The 15,655-nt window shown below is 45.9% G+C and overlaps 1 protein-coding gene and 1 long non-coding RNA gene across 9 annotated transcripts in view; one reads left to right on the forward strand and one right to left on the reverse strand.

Annotated features, from left to right (window-relative positions):
• The window catches only part of VPS35L (VPS35 endosomal protein sorting factor like), a 1,440,208-nt gene that overhangs the window by 491,906 nt on the left and 932,647 nt on the right, over positions 1–15,655 (forward strand). For all 7 annotated transcript variants that reach the window (XM_077448861.1, XM_077448865.1, XM_077448864.1 and 4 more), the window contains one exon: positions 4,275–4,397. In XM_077448861.1, the coding sequence (XP_077304987.1) occupies positions 4,275–4,397 (123 nt within the window). The remainder of the gene's footprint in view (positions 1–4,274; positions 4,398–15,655) is intronic.
• On the reverse strand, positions 12,192–14,108 carry LOC143925484 (uncharacterized). 2 transcript variants are annotated; one of them, XR_013262001.1, is made up of 3 exons: positions 13,509–14,108; positions 12,569–12,820; positions 12,192–12,416 (listed from the first exon to the last, which is right to left on the reverse strand). It is a non-coding gene; the product is annotated as an uncharacterized LOC143925484 (long non-coding RNA). The 2 variants fall into 2 exon arrangements; XR_013262000.1 differs by lacking the exon at positions 13,509–14,108 and adding an exon at positions 13,259–13,310.

Raw genomic sequence — 15,655 nt, forward strand, 5'->3', positions numbered from 1 at the left:
GTCCAGTCAGACAATACCACAGCAGTGGCTTATGTCAACCATCATGGAGGAACAAGGAGCTCTGCTTTAGCACGGGAGGTCGCTCACGTCCTACAGTGGGCAGAGCGGCATGTGCCGGCCCTGATGGCCGTTTACATTTCTGGGCACAGAAAACTGCTAGGCGAACTAACTAAGTCGTCAGATGCTGGACCAAGGGGAATGGTTGTTGCATCCGGATATATTCCGGCTCTTTTGCCTAAGGTGGGGCACACCAGATGTGGATCTCTTGGCCTCTCAGCTCAATCGGAAGGTGCAAAGATTTTTCTCCAGGACAAGAGACCCCTGGGTTCTGCTTCATCCTGCTTTACCATCACTGGTTTTAACGGCATGGCTGTTGAAAGCCAGGTGCTAAGGGACCAAGATCTGTCAAACTCTGTAATTTCCACTATGCAGAGAGCACGGAAGTCCTCTTAACAGAATATTTATCATCGTACATGGAAGGCCTACATCTCCATGTGTGAGGCGTCCGCACACATACTCAGTTTCCAGGATCCTGCTGTTTTTTTGCAGCGATGAGTGGATCAGAAACTTGCCTTAAGCACCATCAAGGGGCAGATATCAGCCTTGGCTGTCTAATTTCAACGTCCTTTGGCGACTCACTCATTGCTGAGTACATTTGTGCAAGGGGCTCGACACGTAGCCCCACCGGTTCAACCACCACTGCTTCCATGGGATCTGAATTTGGTGCTATTGGTTCTTCAGAAACCACTGTTTGAAAATATTAGGGAGATTCCCTTGTTGATGCTTTCAGAAAGTAGTCTTTCTAGTGGCAATTACATCTGCCAGGAGAGTTTCTGAATTGGTGTCCGTGTAGCACAAGTCTCCCTACCTGGTTCTCCTCAAGGATAATGGGTGTATCTGTCTGCTACAGCTCCTTTCCGGAGGTCAGACTCTCTGTGGCTGGTCCAAAAAAGGGTCTGGTGGTCTCATCGACCACCATCTCTCGGATCACACAGATCATGGCTCAGGCTTTTATCTTAAAGGGGTGGTTGCCACCCTTTCCTGTCACGGCACATTCCACCAGGGCGATTCGAACCTCCTGGGCTTTCTGACATCAAGCGTCTGTTCCCCAGGTGTGTAAGGCCACAAATTGGTCATCCGTTCACACATTCACAAAATTTTATGAAGTTGACGTGGGCGCACCTTCGGATACTTGCTTTGGCCACAAGGTTTTGCAGGCGGCTGTGTAAGGTGGCAATTCACACTTTCATTTAAGTTGCAAGGTTGTTCTGAACGCATCTTTGAATGCAACAGTTGGCCGCAGGTTTTGCTGGCGGCCGTTTAAGTTGGCAACCTTGCTGTTGAGGAGTTCCTCTTTGTTGTGGGTGTACTTATTTATTGCAGTTTCCACCCCTCGTCTTTTGACACTGCTTGGGGACGTCCCTAAGGTCAAGATTCAAAGGAACTGTGTCCGTCAATGAACAAAGGAGAAAATAAGGTTTTTGTACTCATAAAATCCCTCTGAAGTTCATTGACGGACACAGCACCCATCCCTCCTATTTATATTTGTACTGCTTTTTATTGAACTGAGCTGCGGGAGGCATAGTGAGGGGTTAGAGCCAGTGGTGTGCAGTTTTTCTGTTTTTACATGTTTTACCTGTTCTGCCTAGTACTCTCCTGAAGGTGGCAATATAACCCTAAGGTCAAAACGTAAAGGAGCTGTGTCCATCAATGAACTTCAGAGACAAGGATTTTACGGTGAGTACACAGATCCTATATATTTTTTTTTTTAAACATTTGCATAGTATTCAACCTCCTAGAGCAGGGGTTTTTAATCTGGGGCCCATGGATGGGTTCCATTGGGTTCGTGAGGGTCAGATTACAAAATTAGATTTATATTTACTATACAGCCTTGTCCCCATCAATGGTTTCCCATTCAAAAATATAATGGAAACACACACTGCCACTGCTTATAGAGCTGACCACTAAGCACCCGGGTCATTGTTGCCATAGGTTTACCATTTAAATTTGTGCTATCCTTCTCTGCATAAGCCCACATTCACACTTGAGGGCCGGTTTGAATTTGTCCGAGTTCAGCTTTTCAATTTCAAACCAGGCATCTCAGTTCAACTTTGGGAGAAATTTTCAGACATCTATGCGGGTTCATGCACAGATGTCTATTCAAATCGCCCCATAGTCACCAAAAGTAGTGAAGGAACTACTTTTAGGTATCATTGTGGCACTGAAAAGTCGGTGTTGCATCGATTCGTTGCCAGCAATAGGCGGCAATTTGACATGTCAAATTGCATGTCAAAACAGCCCGATGTGAATGTGGGCTTACTGCTATCTTGTTCCTTAAGACGACTTTCACACCAATCCACCCATAGCACCAGCGGTAAAACACCACTATTTTTAGCAGAGTTTTACTGTCAGGTTTGCAGCGCATTTCGGCCGCTAGCAGGGCACTTTTACCCCCCGCTAGTGGCCGAGAAAGGGTTAAACCGCCCGCAATACGCCATAATAGCTGCATTTTGCTGGCGGTATAGCCGCGCTGCCCCATTGATTTCAGTGGGGAGCAGCGGTGGAGGAGCGGTAAACACACTGCTCCTTCACCAATCCAAATAAGCTGCTGGCAGGACTTTTCTTGTCGTCCTGCCAGCTTTCACACTGGAGACAACGGAGCAGCAGTTTAAGGGCGGATTGCAGGTGCTATTTCTAACGCAATAGCGCCTGCAAAATGCCCTCGGTGTGAAAGAGGTCTAATAGCAAGAGCAGAATTGGAATGGTTTTGTTTAATATGCACACAGTGATTGTATTTCATTTTTGTAGTGAGAGGCTATTGCTTTTTGCATGAAAAGTTTAGTTTTTTTGTTAAGATTACTTGTTTACTTTATTCAAACTTTATGTATGAGACACTCAATAAAATTAAGTCGTGTTTAAAAAAATAAAGTTGCATTTGCGGCCTACTTCAGTGGAATTTTTCACTAGGATTAAAGCAGAGCTCCACCCAAAAGGGGCAGTCCTGCTTTACAACCTCCTCCCTGACTCCTGTTTGTGAAATTGAGCTTTTGAGGGGGAGGGCAGAAGTTCTCTACCCCCCCCCCCCCCCAAAAAAAAAAAAAAGTCTTCTGGGAAACATCAATAATCTCAGAAGACTTAGGCACCGGTCAGAGTGCAGCACTGCTCGCACATGCCCAATGGGCACCCAGCTGTGAAGATGCCGACGAGGGACGACACAGGAAGAACACGACTGGAGTGAGCACACCGCTGAATCGTGGGACTGGCTATTAAGTCAGCAGCTACAGTTTTGCAGCTGCTGACTTTTAATTTTCTCTTCAGAGCTCCACCTTTAGGATGTGGTGCTTATGCAATCTTACAGCACACCTAACTGATGCGGTGGACAGACATAATGTGGTTTGGGAGTCTTGGCACCTACAGGAGGACCTCTTGTGTTTAGTCCCATTACTCCTAACCTTTTGACTAGTGGCACATGTCCCTGGGAGTGGGCGGTTCTCTTTTCCCTTTTCCTTTTGGTTACACTTCCTCCTCGTTTCCTTCCTTTTCTTTCTTTTTCTCACTTTCATTCGGTTTGTTTGGTAATGTTTTTGTAGTTTCATTTTTGGAGCAATTCATGCTCTCTTGTTACCCATTTTGGGGGTTATCTGTAGATCAATATATATGTTATTGGACCTATGGCTGATGAGATCTGTTGATTGTTGAACCTTTAATGCAATACTCACCACAAACATGTTCCTGCACAAACGGCTGCATCTTAAATTGGGTGCTGAAATGACCAACAGCTGGAACTGACTGCAGTCATGAGAAGGAAGTGTCACAAGCACAACAGGATCTCCAAAAGTAGGTCCACAGTTTTAATCATAGTATCAAAAAATAAATAGAAGCGACATGGCTCCAAACATTGCTTCTATTTCTTTTTTTGATACTATGTGATTAAAATTTTGGACCCATTTTTGGAGATCCTGGTGTGCTGGTGACACTTCATTATCATTATTACATTGTTGCAATGTTTAAGTGTTTGCTGTATAATATTGATTCATTGATATACCCAAGTCTTGTATTACTGATTCATTGATATACTCAAGTCTTTTAATACCCATGATGAATACCCTGTTTTACTTTTGAGGGAAAAATAAATAAAAAAAATAAAAATTGTTAATTATAATATTTCTGGAGAGTGAAAGCTATCATCAAATCTGTGACTCAAAAAGAGGTTAAGTGGCTTTTCTTTCCTAAATTTGTTCTAACGCTGTTGTGCTGTTATCCACCTATTTCAGATTCACAGTGATGTTGTGCAGAATCAGCTGGTGATTCAAGCTGTGGAAATTCCTGTATACCTCACACTCTACTCTCCTGCTATAGATTGGATGCTGAGGTGCATTTCTTATCGTGCACCAGAGGTAAACCTTACATTTTTCTAAATTCTGCTTTTGTGTAATATATACATATGCAAAATATATGGATGCAAAACTTGTAGTGTATACTATATTTGAAGAACTTTTTATATCTGCTGCTATAATTTTATTGTGTTTTTTTTTTTTTTTTTTTTTTGTTTTTTTTTTTATAGTCCCTTTCCTGTATGGTGCAAAAAAGTAATTTTTTTTTTTAAATAGACGATTTTATTGAAGAAATTCAGCAAGTACAACAAGGAGATGCATTGGATATAGTATAATAAGGAATACAAATACCTGTAGAACTAGCACAAATACAAAGTATAATCGGTGGTGGCAACCAGGTGGGGGTCAAGTGAGGAGAGTGTTAGAAGAGAAAAATCTCCCCTAAGCTTGAGGAGCAAAGTATCCCGCCACTCGACGCCCACCTGTACAAGTTCACAAATACAGGCAGTCCATAGGCTAGTATAACAAACAGAAAAAAAAACTCATAAACAAAGTAAAGAGAGCTACGGGTGAATCAGTAGGGAGGTGCAGGTAGTTGAGCATCATGATATGGAGGAACCCACGTAGGGGAAGGGGAGAGGGGCCAGGATTTCCATTTCAACTCATCGTGGGTATTGTTTCCGTAATTGTGTGAAACACCTTTTCCATTAGCTGGATGGCTGCCATGCGTTTAAGGATTTGGTCCCAAGGGACCCCTGGGTTACTGTTTCTTTCACAGCTACAGACTTTGCATGTTTGAGATTTGTAGCGTCCACTCCTCAGGGGAGGCCACCTCACCCATCTCTGCCTCCCATTGAATTATTGCTGAGGATTTGACAGGTAGGCTATACAATAGGGAGATTATACCCCTATCCCTAGAGGGGGGTCCACACAGGTCTTCAGAGCTAGTGAGGGGGTTGGCCTTGTACCTGGAGTAGTGTGTGTCATAGAAATGTCTGATTTGTCGGTATTTATAAAACTCCAATCTGGGAAGGGAGTGGGGAGATTCTAGGGATAGGAAGGAGCGGATCACTGACCCCCCCCCCCCCCCCCCCCCGCCACCCACAGGGTAGAGGTATTTGGCCTTGAACGCTGCTGGGAAGGAGGGGTCGCCCATGAACGAGGCCAACTTCGGGTGGGCTGGGTGAAGGGAGAATCTATGTTTATAAAGGCACCACAAGTGCAGGGATTGACCAACCACAGCGTTCCAGATAGAAATATCCTTAGGGCGGATAGATAGAAGGGGGCAATTGAGGCCCATTCAAAGTGGAACCAGGGTATACTGTGTGGGGAGGTATGCCATTGGCCGAGTTGCAGGAGTCTAGCTAAAATATAGTACAGCCAGGTTAGGTAGGCCCACGCCACCCGAGGGTCACAAACTATACAGCATCTGTTTGTCCAGGCGGGTTTTTTATTATGCCAGACAAATTTCTTCACGTCACGCTGTAGCTGTTCAATCTGTTTGGACACATAATTGGGAAGGGCTCTAAAACTGAATAAAAGTTTGGGAAGTATGGACATTTTCACCACTTGTATCCTGCCCAGGAACGTAATGTGGAAAGAGCACCAGGAGTGTAGTAGCTGTCTGATACGAGTAAATGCAGGGGGGTAATTGGCACAGTAAAGTTTATGTAGGGATGGGGCCAGTTTAATTCCAAGGTAGGTTAACGTCTGCCCATCTGTGGAGAAACCGAAGTTGGATTAGATCGGGGCAGTAGTGCTTTGGGGGAGATATATTGACAGGGCTGAGCATTTTGAAAGGTTAACCCCTAGGCCTGAGAGTTCATGGAACATATGGAGGGTGACTTATGAGGTTAGGGATAGAAATAATGGGGTCTGACAGAAACATAAGAACATCGTCAGCATATAGGCTTAATTTAAACTCGTGTTCCCCCTTAGCACTGTATATCCCTTGATATTATGTAAGCGGATAGCTTGGGCGAGAGGTTCAATGGCAAGGGAAACAAGAGGTGACATCCCTGTCTTGTACCTCTGCCTAAAGTGAAGTATTCTGAGTTGCATCCTGGGAAATTCGAGTCCGGGGATGGTGGTATAATGCCCGGAACCCAAGGACAAAGGGCCCATGAGAAACCAAATTTTGCCAGAATCTGTAACAGGAAGGGCCATAGGACACTATCAAAGGCCTTGTGTATATCCAGGCTCAGCAGGAGGCCCTTACGGGAATGTAGGTCAGCGTCTTGGATTATGTTGGATGTGAGTCTAATGTTGTCAGTGATTTGTCTGGAGGGGATAAATCCTGTCTGGTCTGGGAAAATTAGGGAGGTGATAATGTTTGACAGTCTAAGATGCGGCCGGAGATCTTCAGGTCTGTATTACTGACAGAGATTGGTCTGTAGTTCTGGGGGAGGGAGTGGTCCTTATTGGGTTTCGGGATCAGGGACATGTTTGCCAGAAGCATGTCGTCTTGGAATTTATTATCTTTGAGGACATAGTTAAATAGTGATTGTAAGTGTGGAATCGGGGTGCCTAGGAATTTTTTAAAATAGGGAACAGAATAACTGTCCAGCCCAGGGGTCTTAGAAGGTTTCAGGGACTTGACAACATTAATTATTTCAAGGTACGAGCAAGGAGCGTTCAGTTCCGAAATTTGCTCTAGAGTGAGAGGGTGATGATTATTTAACCAGGTGCTAAGGGTCGGGTTCGAGGGAGAGGCCGGGGGGGGGGGGGGGGGAAGTAAATCAGAATAGAATTTAGTGAACATTTTTAGAATTTCCGGGGGGGTGAGAGACCATGTTTCCGTAATGGTTCGTAAATTTATGCGTGTGTGAGGGTTGGAGGGAATGGTTGAGCTTCCTTGCGAACATTGCTGAGGCTGAATTGCTGTGGAGGAGGAACTTGGCCTTAGACCACCGCAATGCCTACTCCGTCTGGTCCGAAAGGATCTTATCTAGGTCGAGTCTAAGGGTATTGGTATTTTTGAGTATGTCTGGGGAGTTATTCTTATGCCGCGTACACACGATCAAACAAGCGGGTGGAAAAGTCCGGCAAACTGAAGTCCGCCAAACAATCCCCCCGTGTGTAGCCTCCGGCATACTTTTTTGACCCGAAAGTACAGCAGACTTAGAATGTAGTTTTACACTCCAATCTTCCCGCCGGACTCGCATTTCGGCGGACAATCCGGCCGTGTGTATGCCAGTCCGCCGTACTTTTGAAATGAGCGGACTTTTCCCGCCCAGAGAAAAGTCCGCTCATTTCGAACGGGTCTCCGGGTAGGCGGGGCCCGTGAAGCAGACGTCGCCGGCCCGGCGCCTGGTATGGACTTAAAGGAGACCCCAACGCCAAACAAAATCGGCGTGGGGGTCCCCCCAGGTCCACATCAGACCCTTGTCCGAGCACGCTACCCAGCCGGCCAGCAAAGGGGGGTATGAGCGAGCGCCCCCCCCCCCCCCGAGCTGTACCAGGCTGCGTGCCCTCAACATGGGGGGTGCCTTGGGGAAGGGGGGGCCGCGCGGCCCCCCCACCCCAAAGCACCTTGTCCCCATGTTGATGAGGACAAAGGCCTCTTCCCGACAACCCTGGCCGTTGGTTGTCGGGGTCTGCGGACGGGGGGTTTATCGGAATCCGGGAGCCCCCTTTAATAAGGGGTCCCCGGATACCGGCCCCCCACCCTATGTGAATGAGTATGGGGTACAATGTACCCCTACCCATTCACCTGTAAAATAAAGTACAAAAAAACACAACACACAGGATAAAATAGTTTATTGCACAGCTCCGGGGGTCTTCCGTCTTCGGGGGTTTTCTCGCCGGACTCCTCCGCTATCTTCTTGTAGCTCTTTTACTAGCGGAGGAGCCCGGCTTTCTTCCTTGCCGCCGACCTCTTCTTCCGACTTCGGGGGTCTTGTCCCTCTCTTCGGTTCTTCTGCCGGGCCACCGCACCTTCTTCTAGCTCTTTTACAGGCGAGAAGAAGAACGGAAGGTGGCGGCGACAGAAGACCGGGACGAAGAACCGAAGAGGGGGACAAGACCCCCGAAGTCGGAAGAAGAGGCCGGTGGCGAGGAAGAAAGCCGGGCTCCTCCGCTAGTAAAAGAGCTACAAGAAGATAGCGGAGGAGTCCGGCGAGAAGACGCCCGAAGATGGCAGACCCCCGGAGCTGTGCAATAAACTATTTTATCTTGTGTGTTGTGTGTTTTTTTGTACTTTATTTTACAGGTGAATGGGTAGGGGTACATTGTACCCCATACTCATTCACATAGGGTGGGGGGCCGGTATCCGGGCCCCCTTATTAAAGGGGGCTCCCGGATTCCGATAAGTCCCCCACCCGCAGACCCCGACAACCAACGGCCAGGGTTGTCGGGAAGAGGCCCTTGTCCTCATCAACATGGGGACAAGGTGCTTTGGGGGGGCGGCCCCCCTTCCCCAAGGCACCCTCCATGTTGAGGGCACGCGGCCTGGTACGGCTTGGGGGGGTGGCGATCGCTCGTCCCCCCCCCCCCCCTTTCCTGGCCGGCCGGGTAGCGTGCTCGGACAAGGGTCTGATGTGGACCTGGGGGGACCCCCACGCCGATTTTTTTAATCGACGTTGGGGTTCCCCTTTAAGTCCATACCAGGCGGCGGGGCCCGCGACGTCTCCTTCGCGGGCCCCGCCTACCTGGAGACGCGCTCGAAATGAGCGGACTTTCCTCCGCGTGTGTGGTCGAGTCCGTTCATTTCAAAAGTAGGGCGGGTAGTACGGCGGACTTAATATGCCGTATTAGTCCGCTGAAAAAGTGCTGTGTGGGCAAGTAGCCCGTTCGGAAAGTCCGACGGACAGTCTGGCGGGAAGTCCACCAGACTAAGTACGTCGGACAGACGGCTACGTGTGTATGCGGCTTTAGAGTGTAAATGGTATAATTTGTTGAGGTCAGTAGTAAGGCTGGTTATGTCTATAAGTCCTTTCTTTCGGCAGCTAATTGAATAAGGTGACCCCGCACCACCACCTCGTGGGCTGCCCAAAGCGTGGCCGGGGAGATGTCATCAGTTTTGTTGATGGTGAAATATCAGTCTATGTGTTTAGCTATGTGAGGGAGCACCACTGGGTCTGATAAGAGGGCCTAGTTTAGTCTCCAGCTGGCCACGGAGGGCTTTAAGCCAATATGGGAGACGTCTAGGGAGACCATCTGGTGGTCTGACCAAGGACAGGAATGAATGACAGTGGAGGTGGAATTGGCTAGAAGGATAGGGGAGCAAAATAAGTAATCCAGTCTGGAGTAACGGTCATGGGGGTGGGAATAGTATGTATATTCCCTGGCGCCTGTGTTATGGGCCCTCCATGCGTCAACCAGAGTGTGCAAATGTAGGCTAGATTTTAGAGATTTGGGGAAGGCATTAGTGGTCACGCCTGGCTTGCTCCTATCGAGGGATGAGTGTGCCACTAAATTTAAAGTCTCCGGCAAGGATAACGTGAGGGGAATTGTATTTATCTTAGGTTTGAAAGAAGTTTCTGAAAAAGAATGCCTGAGAATCGTTGGGGGCATAGACATTAGCAAAAGTAATTTGTTTACAGTGTAGAGAACCTTGGAGTATGATAAACCTACTAGCTGGGTCTTTGTAGGTATTCTGGATATCCAGTGTTATAAATTCTGAGGGAAACCACGCTACTTATTCACAGGTAGAGGGGAAAATGGGTGGAATAAAAATTTTTCACGGATAGAAAATGTCCGTACGGTAAGGACTAGTCAGGTTGCAGCCCCCCACCAAAGAAAATCCCCAAACAGGGTTTTCACAATATTATAACCTAATAACCGGGGTATCTGGCGCTACCTATGATTAAGTAAAAATTAGATAAAGTATAGAGTAGAGATACAAAGTGAGTATTTGTATAGTCCCTAAAAATACCAGTAATCTCATAAAATGCGCTCTATATCTCAAAGGCCTATATCAGATATCCTATTCCCACACTAATGGGAATATTAGCCTCTATCAGGGACAAGGTTCAATAATCCCAAAGACTGCTGGGCGCCAGGAGCTCTATGTGATTTAACCAATGTGAACCCCTATGCGACTTTAACAATAAAATCACATAGATAATCTTGTGTGTGGTCTGGTCCAGAAATAATACACACTTGTATCAGAGGGACCTAGACCTCAGCTTCCAAAAGGTGCTTATGTGCAAAAATATATAGAAATATGTGATATGGTGCTCCCATGCAACTTATGCCAGAAATCGCATAGATGTTGGTGCATGTGAACTCATCCAGCAACATCTCACCCTCACGTATAAGCAAATCTACTCCTAAAGTGCAAATGTGTAACAGATTAAATCAAACATACAAAGTGCATGTGCCTATATCCGAAGTGAATCAGAATTATAAAGTGCAAATTATTGTAAACATAAGCTCCAAATCTTCCTAGTGAAATACCCAACCACAGAAAATATATTGAGTAAGACTGAAAAATAAAATGATTAAAAATAGAAAATAGTCAGAATCTAGATAAAAAAAGAGTCTGAAAACAAGGAGAAAAAGCACAAAACAAACAGGCACCACACCCTAGATTGAGGTGTATATAGAAAAGACCTAGAAATCCAAGGCCAACAACTAGGTCTGAAACGATTAATCGACATCATCGATAATAATCGATAATGAAAATCGTTGTCAACGATTTTCATTATCGATTAGTCGGTCCGCACCATGCGATCCGGGGAGCAGTCCGTGGCTGGCCTTAGGAAAGGCTGCGGCTTCGGCCTAGCTCCAGAGCTGGCGGCCATCTTGGCACACCCGGTGGCGGTGTTGTATTGTAACCCCATCACTTCCGGTGTGGCTCCGTTGTAGTGTCATATTTTGCTGCCTATCGCAGAATGCTACGGAAGTGACGTTGCCACCAGAATTGCGTACTGCGCATGCGCATAGCGTTCCAAACACTCGCGCCGTACCTTCCAACATAGTTTCGCCAATACTGTTCAGCAAAACCATCACATACTGTTACGGAAGTGACGTTACAGACAACACAAACACTGGGCCGTGCGTTACAACACTAATACTTCCCTTGTTACCTAGTATCATTATTTACCAACAATGCTGAGCTACATGCCGTGTTAGGTTCTGCATCGCTGGGACTTGTAGTGCCTATCCTGAGCTACATGCTTCAATGTTCAGTGTCCTCATCCTTATCCCTGTGCTTCAATGTTCAGTGTCCTCATCCTTATCCCTGTGCTTCAATGTTCAGTGTCCTCATCCCTATCCCCGGGCTTCAATGTTCAGTGTCATCATCCCTATCTCCGGGCTTCAATGTTCAGTGTCCTCATCCTTATCCCCGTGCTTCAATGTTCAGTGTCCTCATCCCTATCCCCGAGCTTCAATGTTCAGTGTCCTCATCGAAGCAGGGGGATAAGGATAAGGATAAGCCTCGGGAGTGAAATATTAAGGGCGTGAGATTTGACAAAATTGACCTTGAGGCCTAAGGCCTTGGAAAAATCAGTCAGGGTTTTATCTTTTATTTTTTATTTTTTGTATTTTTTTTTCCAAAGATTTTATTGGAACAAATAGGGTAGCATACATATTCACTTACAAATCAATTTGTAAACATAAACTGAAATCAACAACATGTTCAAAGTAACAAATTGTACATCATCATTAATTTGTTATATATTGGTATAGTAAGGTTTCATATGCATTACTGAAGAGTGGTTATCTAGGCTGGAGAGTAGAAAAAATGGACGGTAACACCCCAATGCAGGGTCAGAGGGCGCTGATCACCCCTGGTATGTTGAAAACAAAAAACGAAAGTATCCCCAGAGTGGGGTTTTTTAACAGCGTAAATTACCTGTGGAGGCTAGTTTATGTATATATGGAAATAAATACTGACATGTGGCAAAAAAATAATAATACAAATGTTTATTAGTAAAAAAGAGGATTGAACAGGTGACACAGTGGTCAGGGACTGAGCTCCACTAAGTGAATAAAAATATATGATATTACATGGATAAACAGAATACAATTATAATGCCTAGACCATAATACCACTGTAGATACAGTAAAAAATAGATAATGTGGACCCTTTACGCGTTTCGACCCTCTCGGGGGTCTTCTTCAGAAGGTTTTTATCTATTGTAAAAGAAGGAAGACAAACATAAATACATATCCATACATGGTGCACTGTACTGTACTAGAAATAATCTGCTGTAAGCAGAATATACACCAAACATTGCATGGTTACATAATTAACAGTCAATTGGTATACATTGCATAATAGATACCTATATCATTCACGTAGGAGATCCTCTTTGAAAGACAGAAATAAGCTCCGCCATTTCTCCCATATCCTTCACAGATGCGCCAAACTTGCATAGTTGAAGTTGGTCGCTATGCTCTACCGAAAAGGGAGAGCAAGGGAACGGAGTTCAAGGGATAAATGACTTACAGGGGATCACATCGCTATTGCTACCTCCAATATAAAATAGTGGAGGAGGGTATAGGTATAGGTAGACAGAAGTCGGGAGGGGGACAACCTACAATAAAAACAAAAGAAGATATAAGGATGTATATATATATATATATATGAAAAATCCCTATTCAGGGGCTGTCCCCCCTGTATAGGGGGACAGAAAATATACCCACATGTAATATGACGGGTATATAAGTATAGAGGTAAGCCATACTACTTGAGTGTAGCATGCCATACACGATTAGAGTTTAAGCAGATGATAATAAAAGCTAAAGATCATTGTAAGTGCCCAGTGATGAGTCAGCAACGACAGACAACGCCAGATGACAAAGAAGAAAATAAGTGAAATAAAGACACAGCATGTGCAAAATCTAATACCCCAGCATGACTGGTGATGAAAGTAAGATGGTGAAAAGTAAAATAAAAATACACCATGTTCTGGAGTCCAACGTGCCCCAGCGTAACAAAAGTAAGTGTGGAAAAAGGTGGTATATATATATACCTGTGGTTAATATCAAGTAAGTGCACGTTATGTAGCAGAGCCAAAAAGGGGCAAATATAATGGGGATAGTAGTTGATTAGAAATGATGAGCTTTACAATCAAACCCCTCAGATACTTATACTGTCATGGGACAGAAAAGACCTTTTATCTGCAAATAAACAAGAGATAGTATTAAACTCCTGCAAGCAGAGCTATATATAGGCAGTAAGGAGAGTAGTAAAGCATTCAGTAAAATAATCCAGTGACTTACCCTGCACCTAAAGTCAGTGCTAATGCTATCCTGTAGTAAGCAGAGTGAATTGCCAGTGTGAGGAGGTGGGATATAAATCATGTGTCGTTCAATTAGCTGAATCAAATTAGGAACTCCACCTGTCTAACCATAGCCTCATTTGGTCGCCATATAGGTTGATTAGAAATAATGAGCTTTCCAATCAAACCCCTCAGATACTTATACTGTCATAGGACAGAAAAGACCTTTTATCTGCAAATAAACAAGAGATAGTATTAAACTCCTGCAAGCAGAGCTATATATAGGCAGTAAGGAGAGTAGTAAAGCATTCAGTAAAATAATCCAGTGACTTACCCTGCACCTAAAGTCAGTGCTAATGCTATCCTATAGTAAGCAAAGTGAATTGCCAGTGTAAGGAGGTGGGATATAAATATCCCATGTGTCGTTCAATTAGCTGAATCAAATTAGGAACTCCACCTGTCTAACCATAGCCTCATTTGGTCGCCATATTGGCCGACCGGATGTGGTCCCCTCGGCGTTCCGGAAGTGACCTTCCCAACATGGCGGGAAGGTACACAGTAGTGTCGCACCGGCGTGACGTCGGCACGTCACGTCGCACGCGTGCAACACACGTGCGCAGTGAGGTGCCGCGTCCGTTACTGTTCCGGAATGCCGCCGACCAGATGCATTGTCCCGGGGGGACGGGTGGTACCTACCCGCTCAAGCCCCGGGACGAACGGGGAGAGGAGTGCGCGCGCCAATGCCGCTCCCCTCTTCTGGTCGTGAAGCCATACCCAAGCAGTCCACCCTATGTGCAGCGAAAGGAACAAGTATGCTCGAATGGCACTATCTGATGGAGAAAGAGGGGAAATGCACACAAGCTTATCCGTCATAGAGTGTATAGAAAAATATATAAAAGGACATTTTGATACATTTAATAGCAACATGTCAGGAGTAAAAATAAATATAAAAATAGCACAAAAACATTTCATAATGAATATATCATTTACAGGTAAACTGGGTATACATAAGAAAATCATCTACTGGTTGGTATACAGAATATGGCAAGCTGGTTATCGGATGGTGAGGCCATATATACATACTACGTTACTGTATCACATATATGCACATATACTCCCATCAGGCGCAGAGAGGAGCAAATAAGGATAATCAATATAATCATCCTATTTAGGGAATTAGTGGAGCACCTATGTAAATGTGAACATTTGCACGTGTGTGATATGTTAACTTTATAGGTGCCTTGGGGGGCTATATCTAAGGCCCAAACCAAGATTGTTCCAATTATCGCCTTGGAAGCTATTCATGTTGACAATAAAAGACAAAAGACAATCGACAATAGCCGAAAAGTGCCAAATTCAAATACCGTATATACTCGAGTATAAGCCGAGATTTTCAGCCTCTTTTTTGAGGCTGAAAGTGCCCCCCTCGGCTTATACTCGAGTCATCGCTGTCTGCCCGCTCGATCAGCGTGTCGAGCAGACAGACAGCGGCCATTCTATTCAAAAGCCGCGCCTCCGGCTCCGCCTTCGCCTGTGATAGGCGGAACACTGAATTTCCCAGCAGCCTGTGTTCCGCCTATCACGGACATCGTATCATCCTCGTACTACGGACGAGGATGATACGACGTCTGTGATAGGCGGAACACAGGCTGCTGGGAAATTCAGTGTTCCGCCTATCACAGGCGAAGGCGGCGGCGCTGCTTTTAAAATTTACAATGGCCGCCGACGAAGAGGGCACGGGACGGAGGCAAGGGAAGGCACGGCACGGGACGGGACGGGACGGGACGGCGGCGGCAAGGCACGGCACGACACGGGACGGATGCAAGGAGGCAAGTCACGGCACGGCAAGGAGGCAAGGCACGGGACGGAGGCTCGGGACAAAGGTAGGCTGGACACACACACACACACACACACACACACACACACAGACACACACAGGGATGGATGGATGGATGGATGGAGACACACACACACACAGGGATGGATGGATGGAGACACACACACACACAGGGATGGATGGATGGAGACACACACACACAGGGATGGATGGATGGATGGATGGAGACACACACACACAGGGATGGATGGATGGATGGACACACACACACACAGGGATGGATGGACGGACACACAGGGATGGACGGACAC

The sequence above is a fragment of the Lithobates pipiens genome, unplaced genomic scaffold (assembly GCF_037356315.1).
Source record: "Lithobates pipiens isolate NorthernLeopardFrog02 unplaced genomic scaffold, aLitPip1_a1.2 Scaffold_22, whole genome shotgun sequence".
In the NCBI taxonomy this organism is placed as follows: domain Eukaryota; kingdom Metazoa; phylum Chordata; class Amphibia; order Anura; family Ranidae; genus Lithobates; species Lithobates pipiens.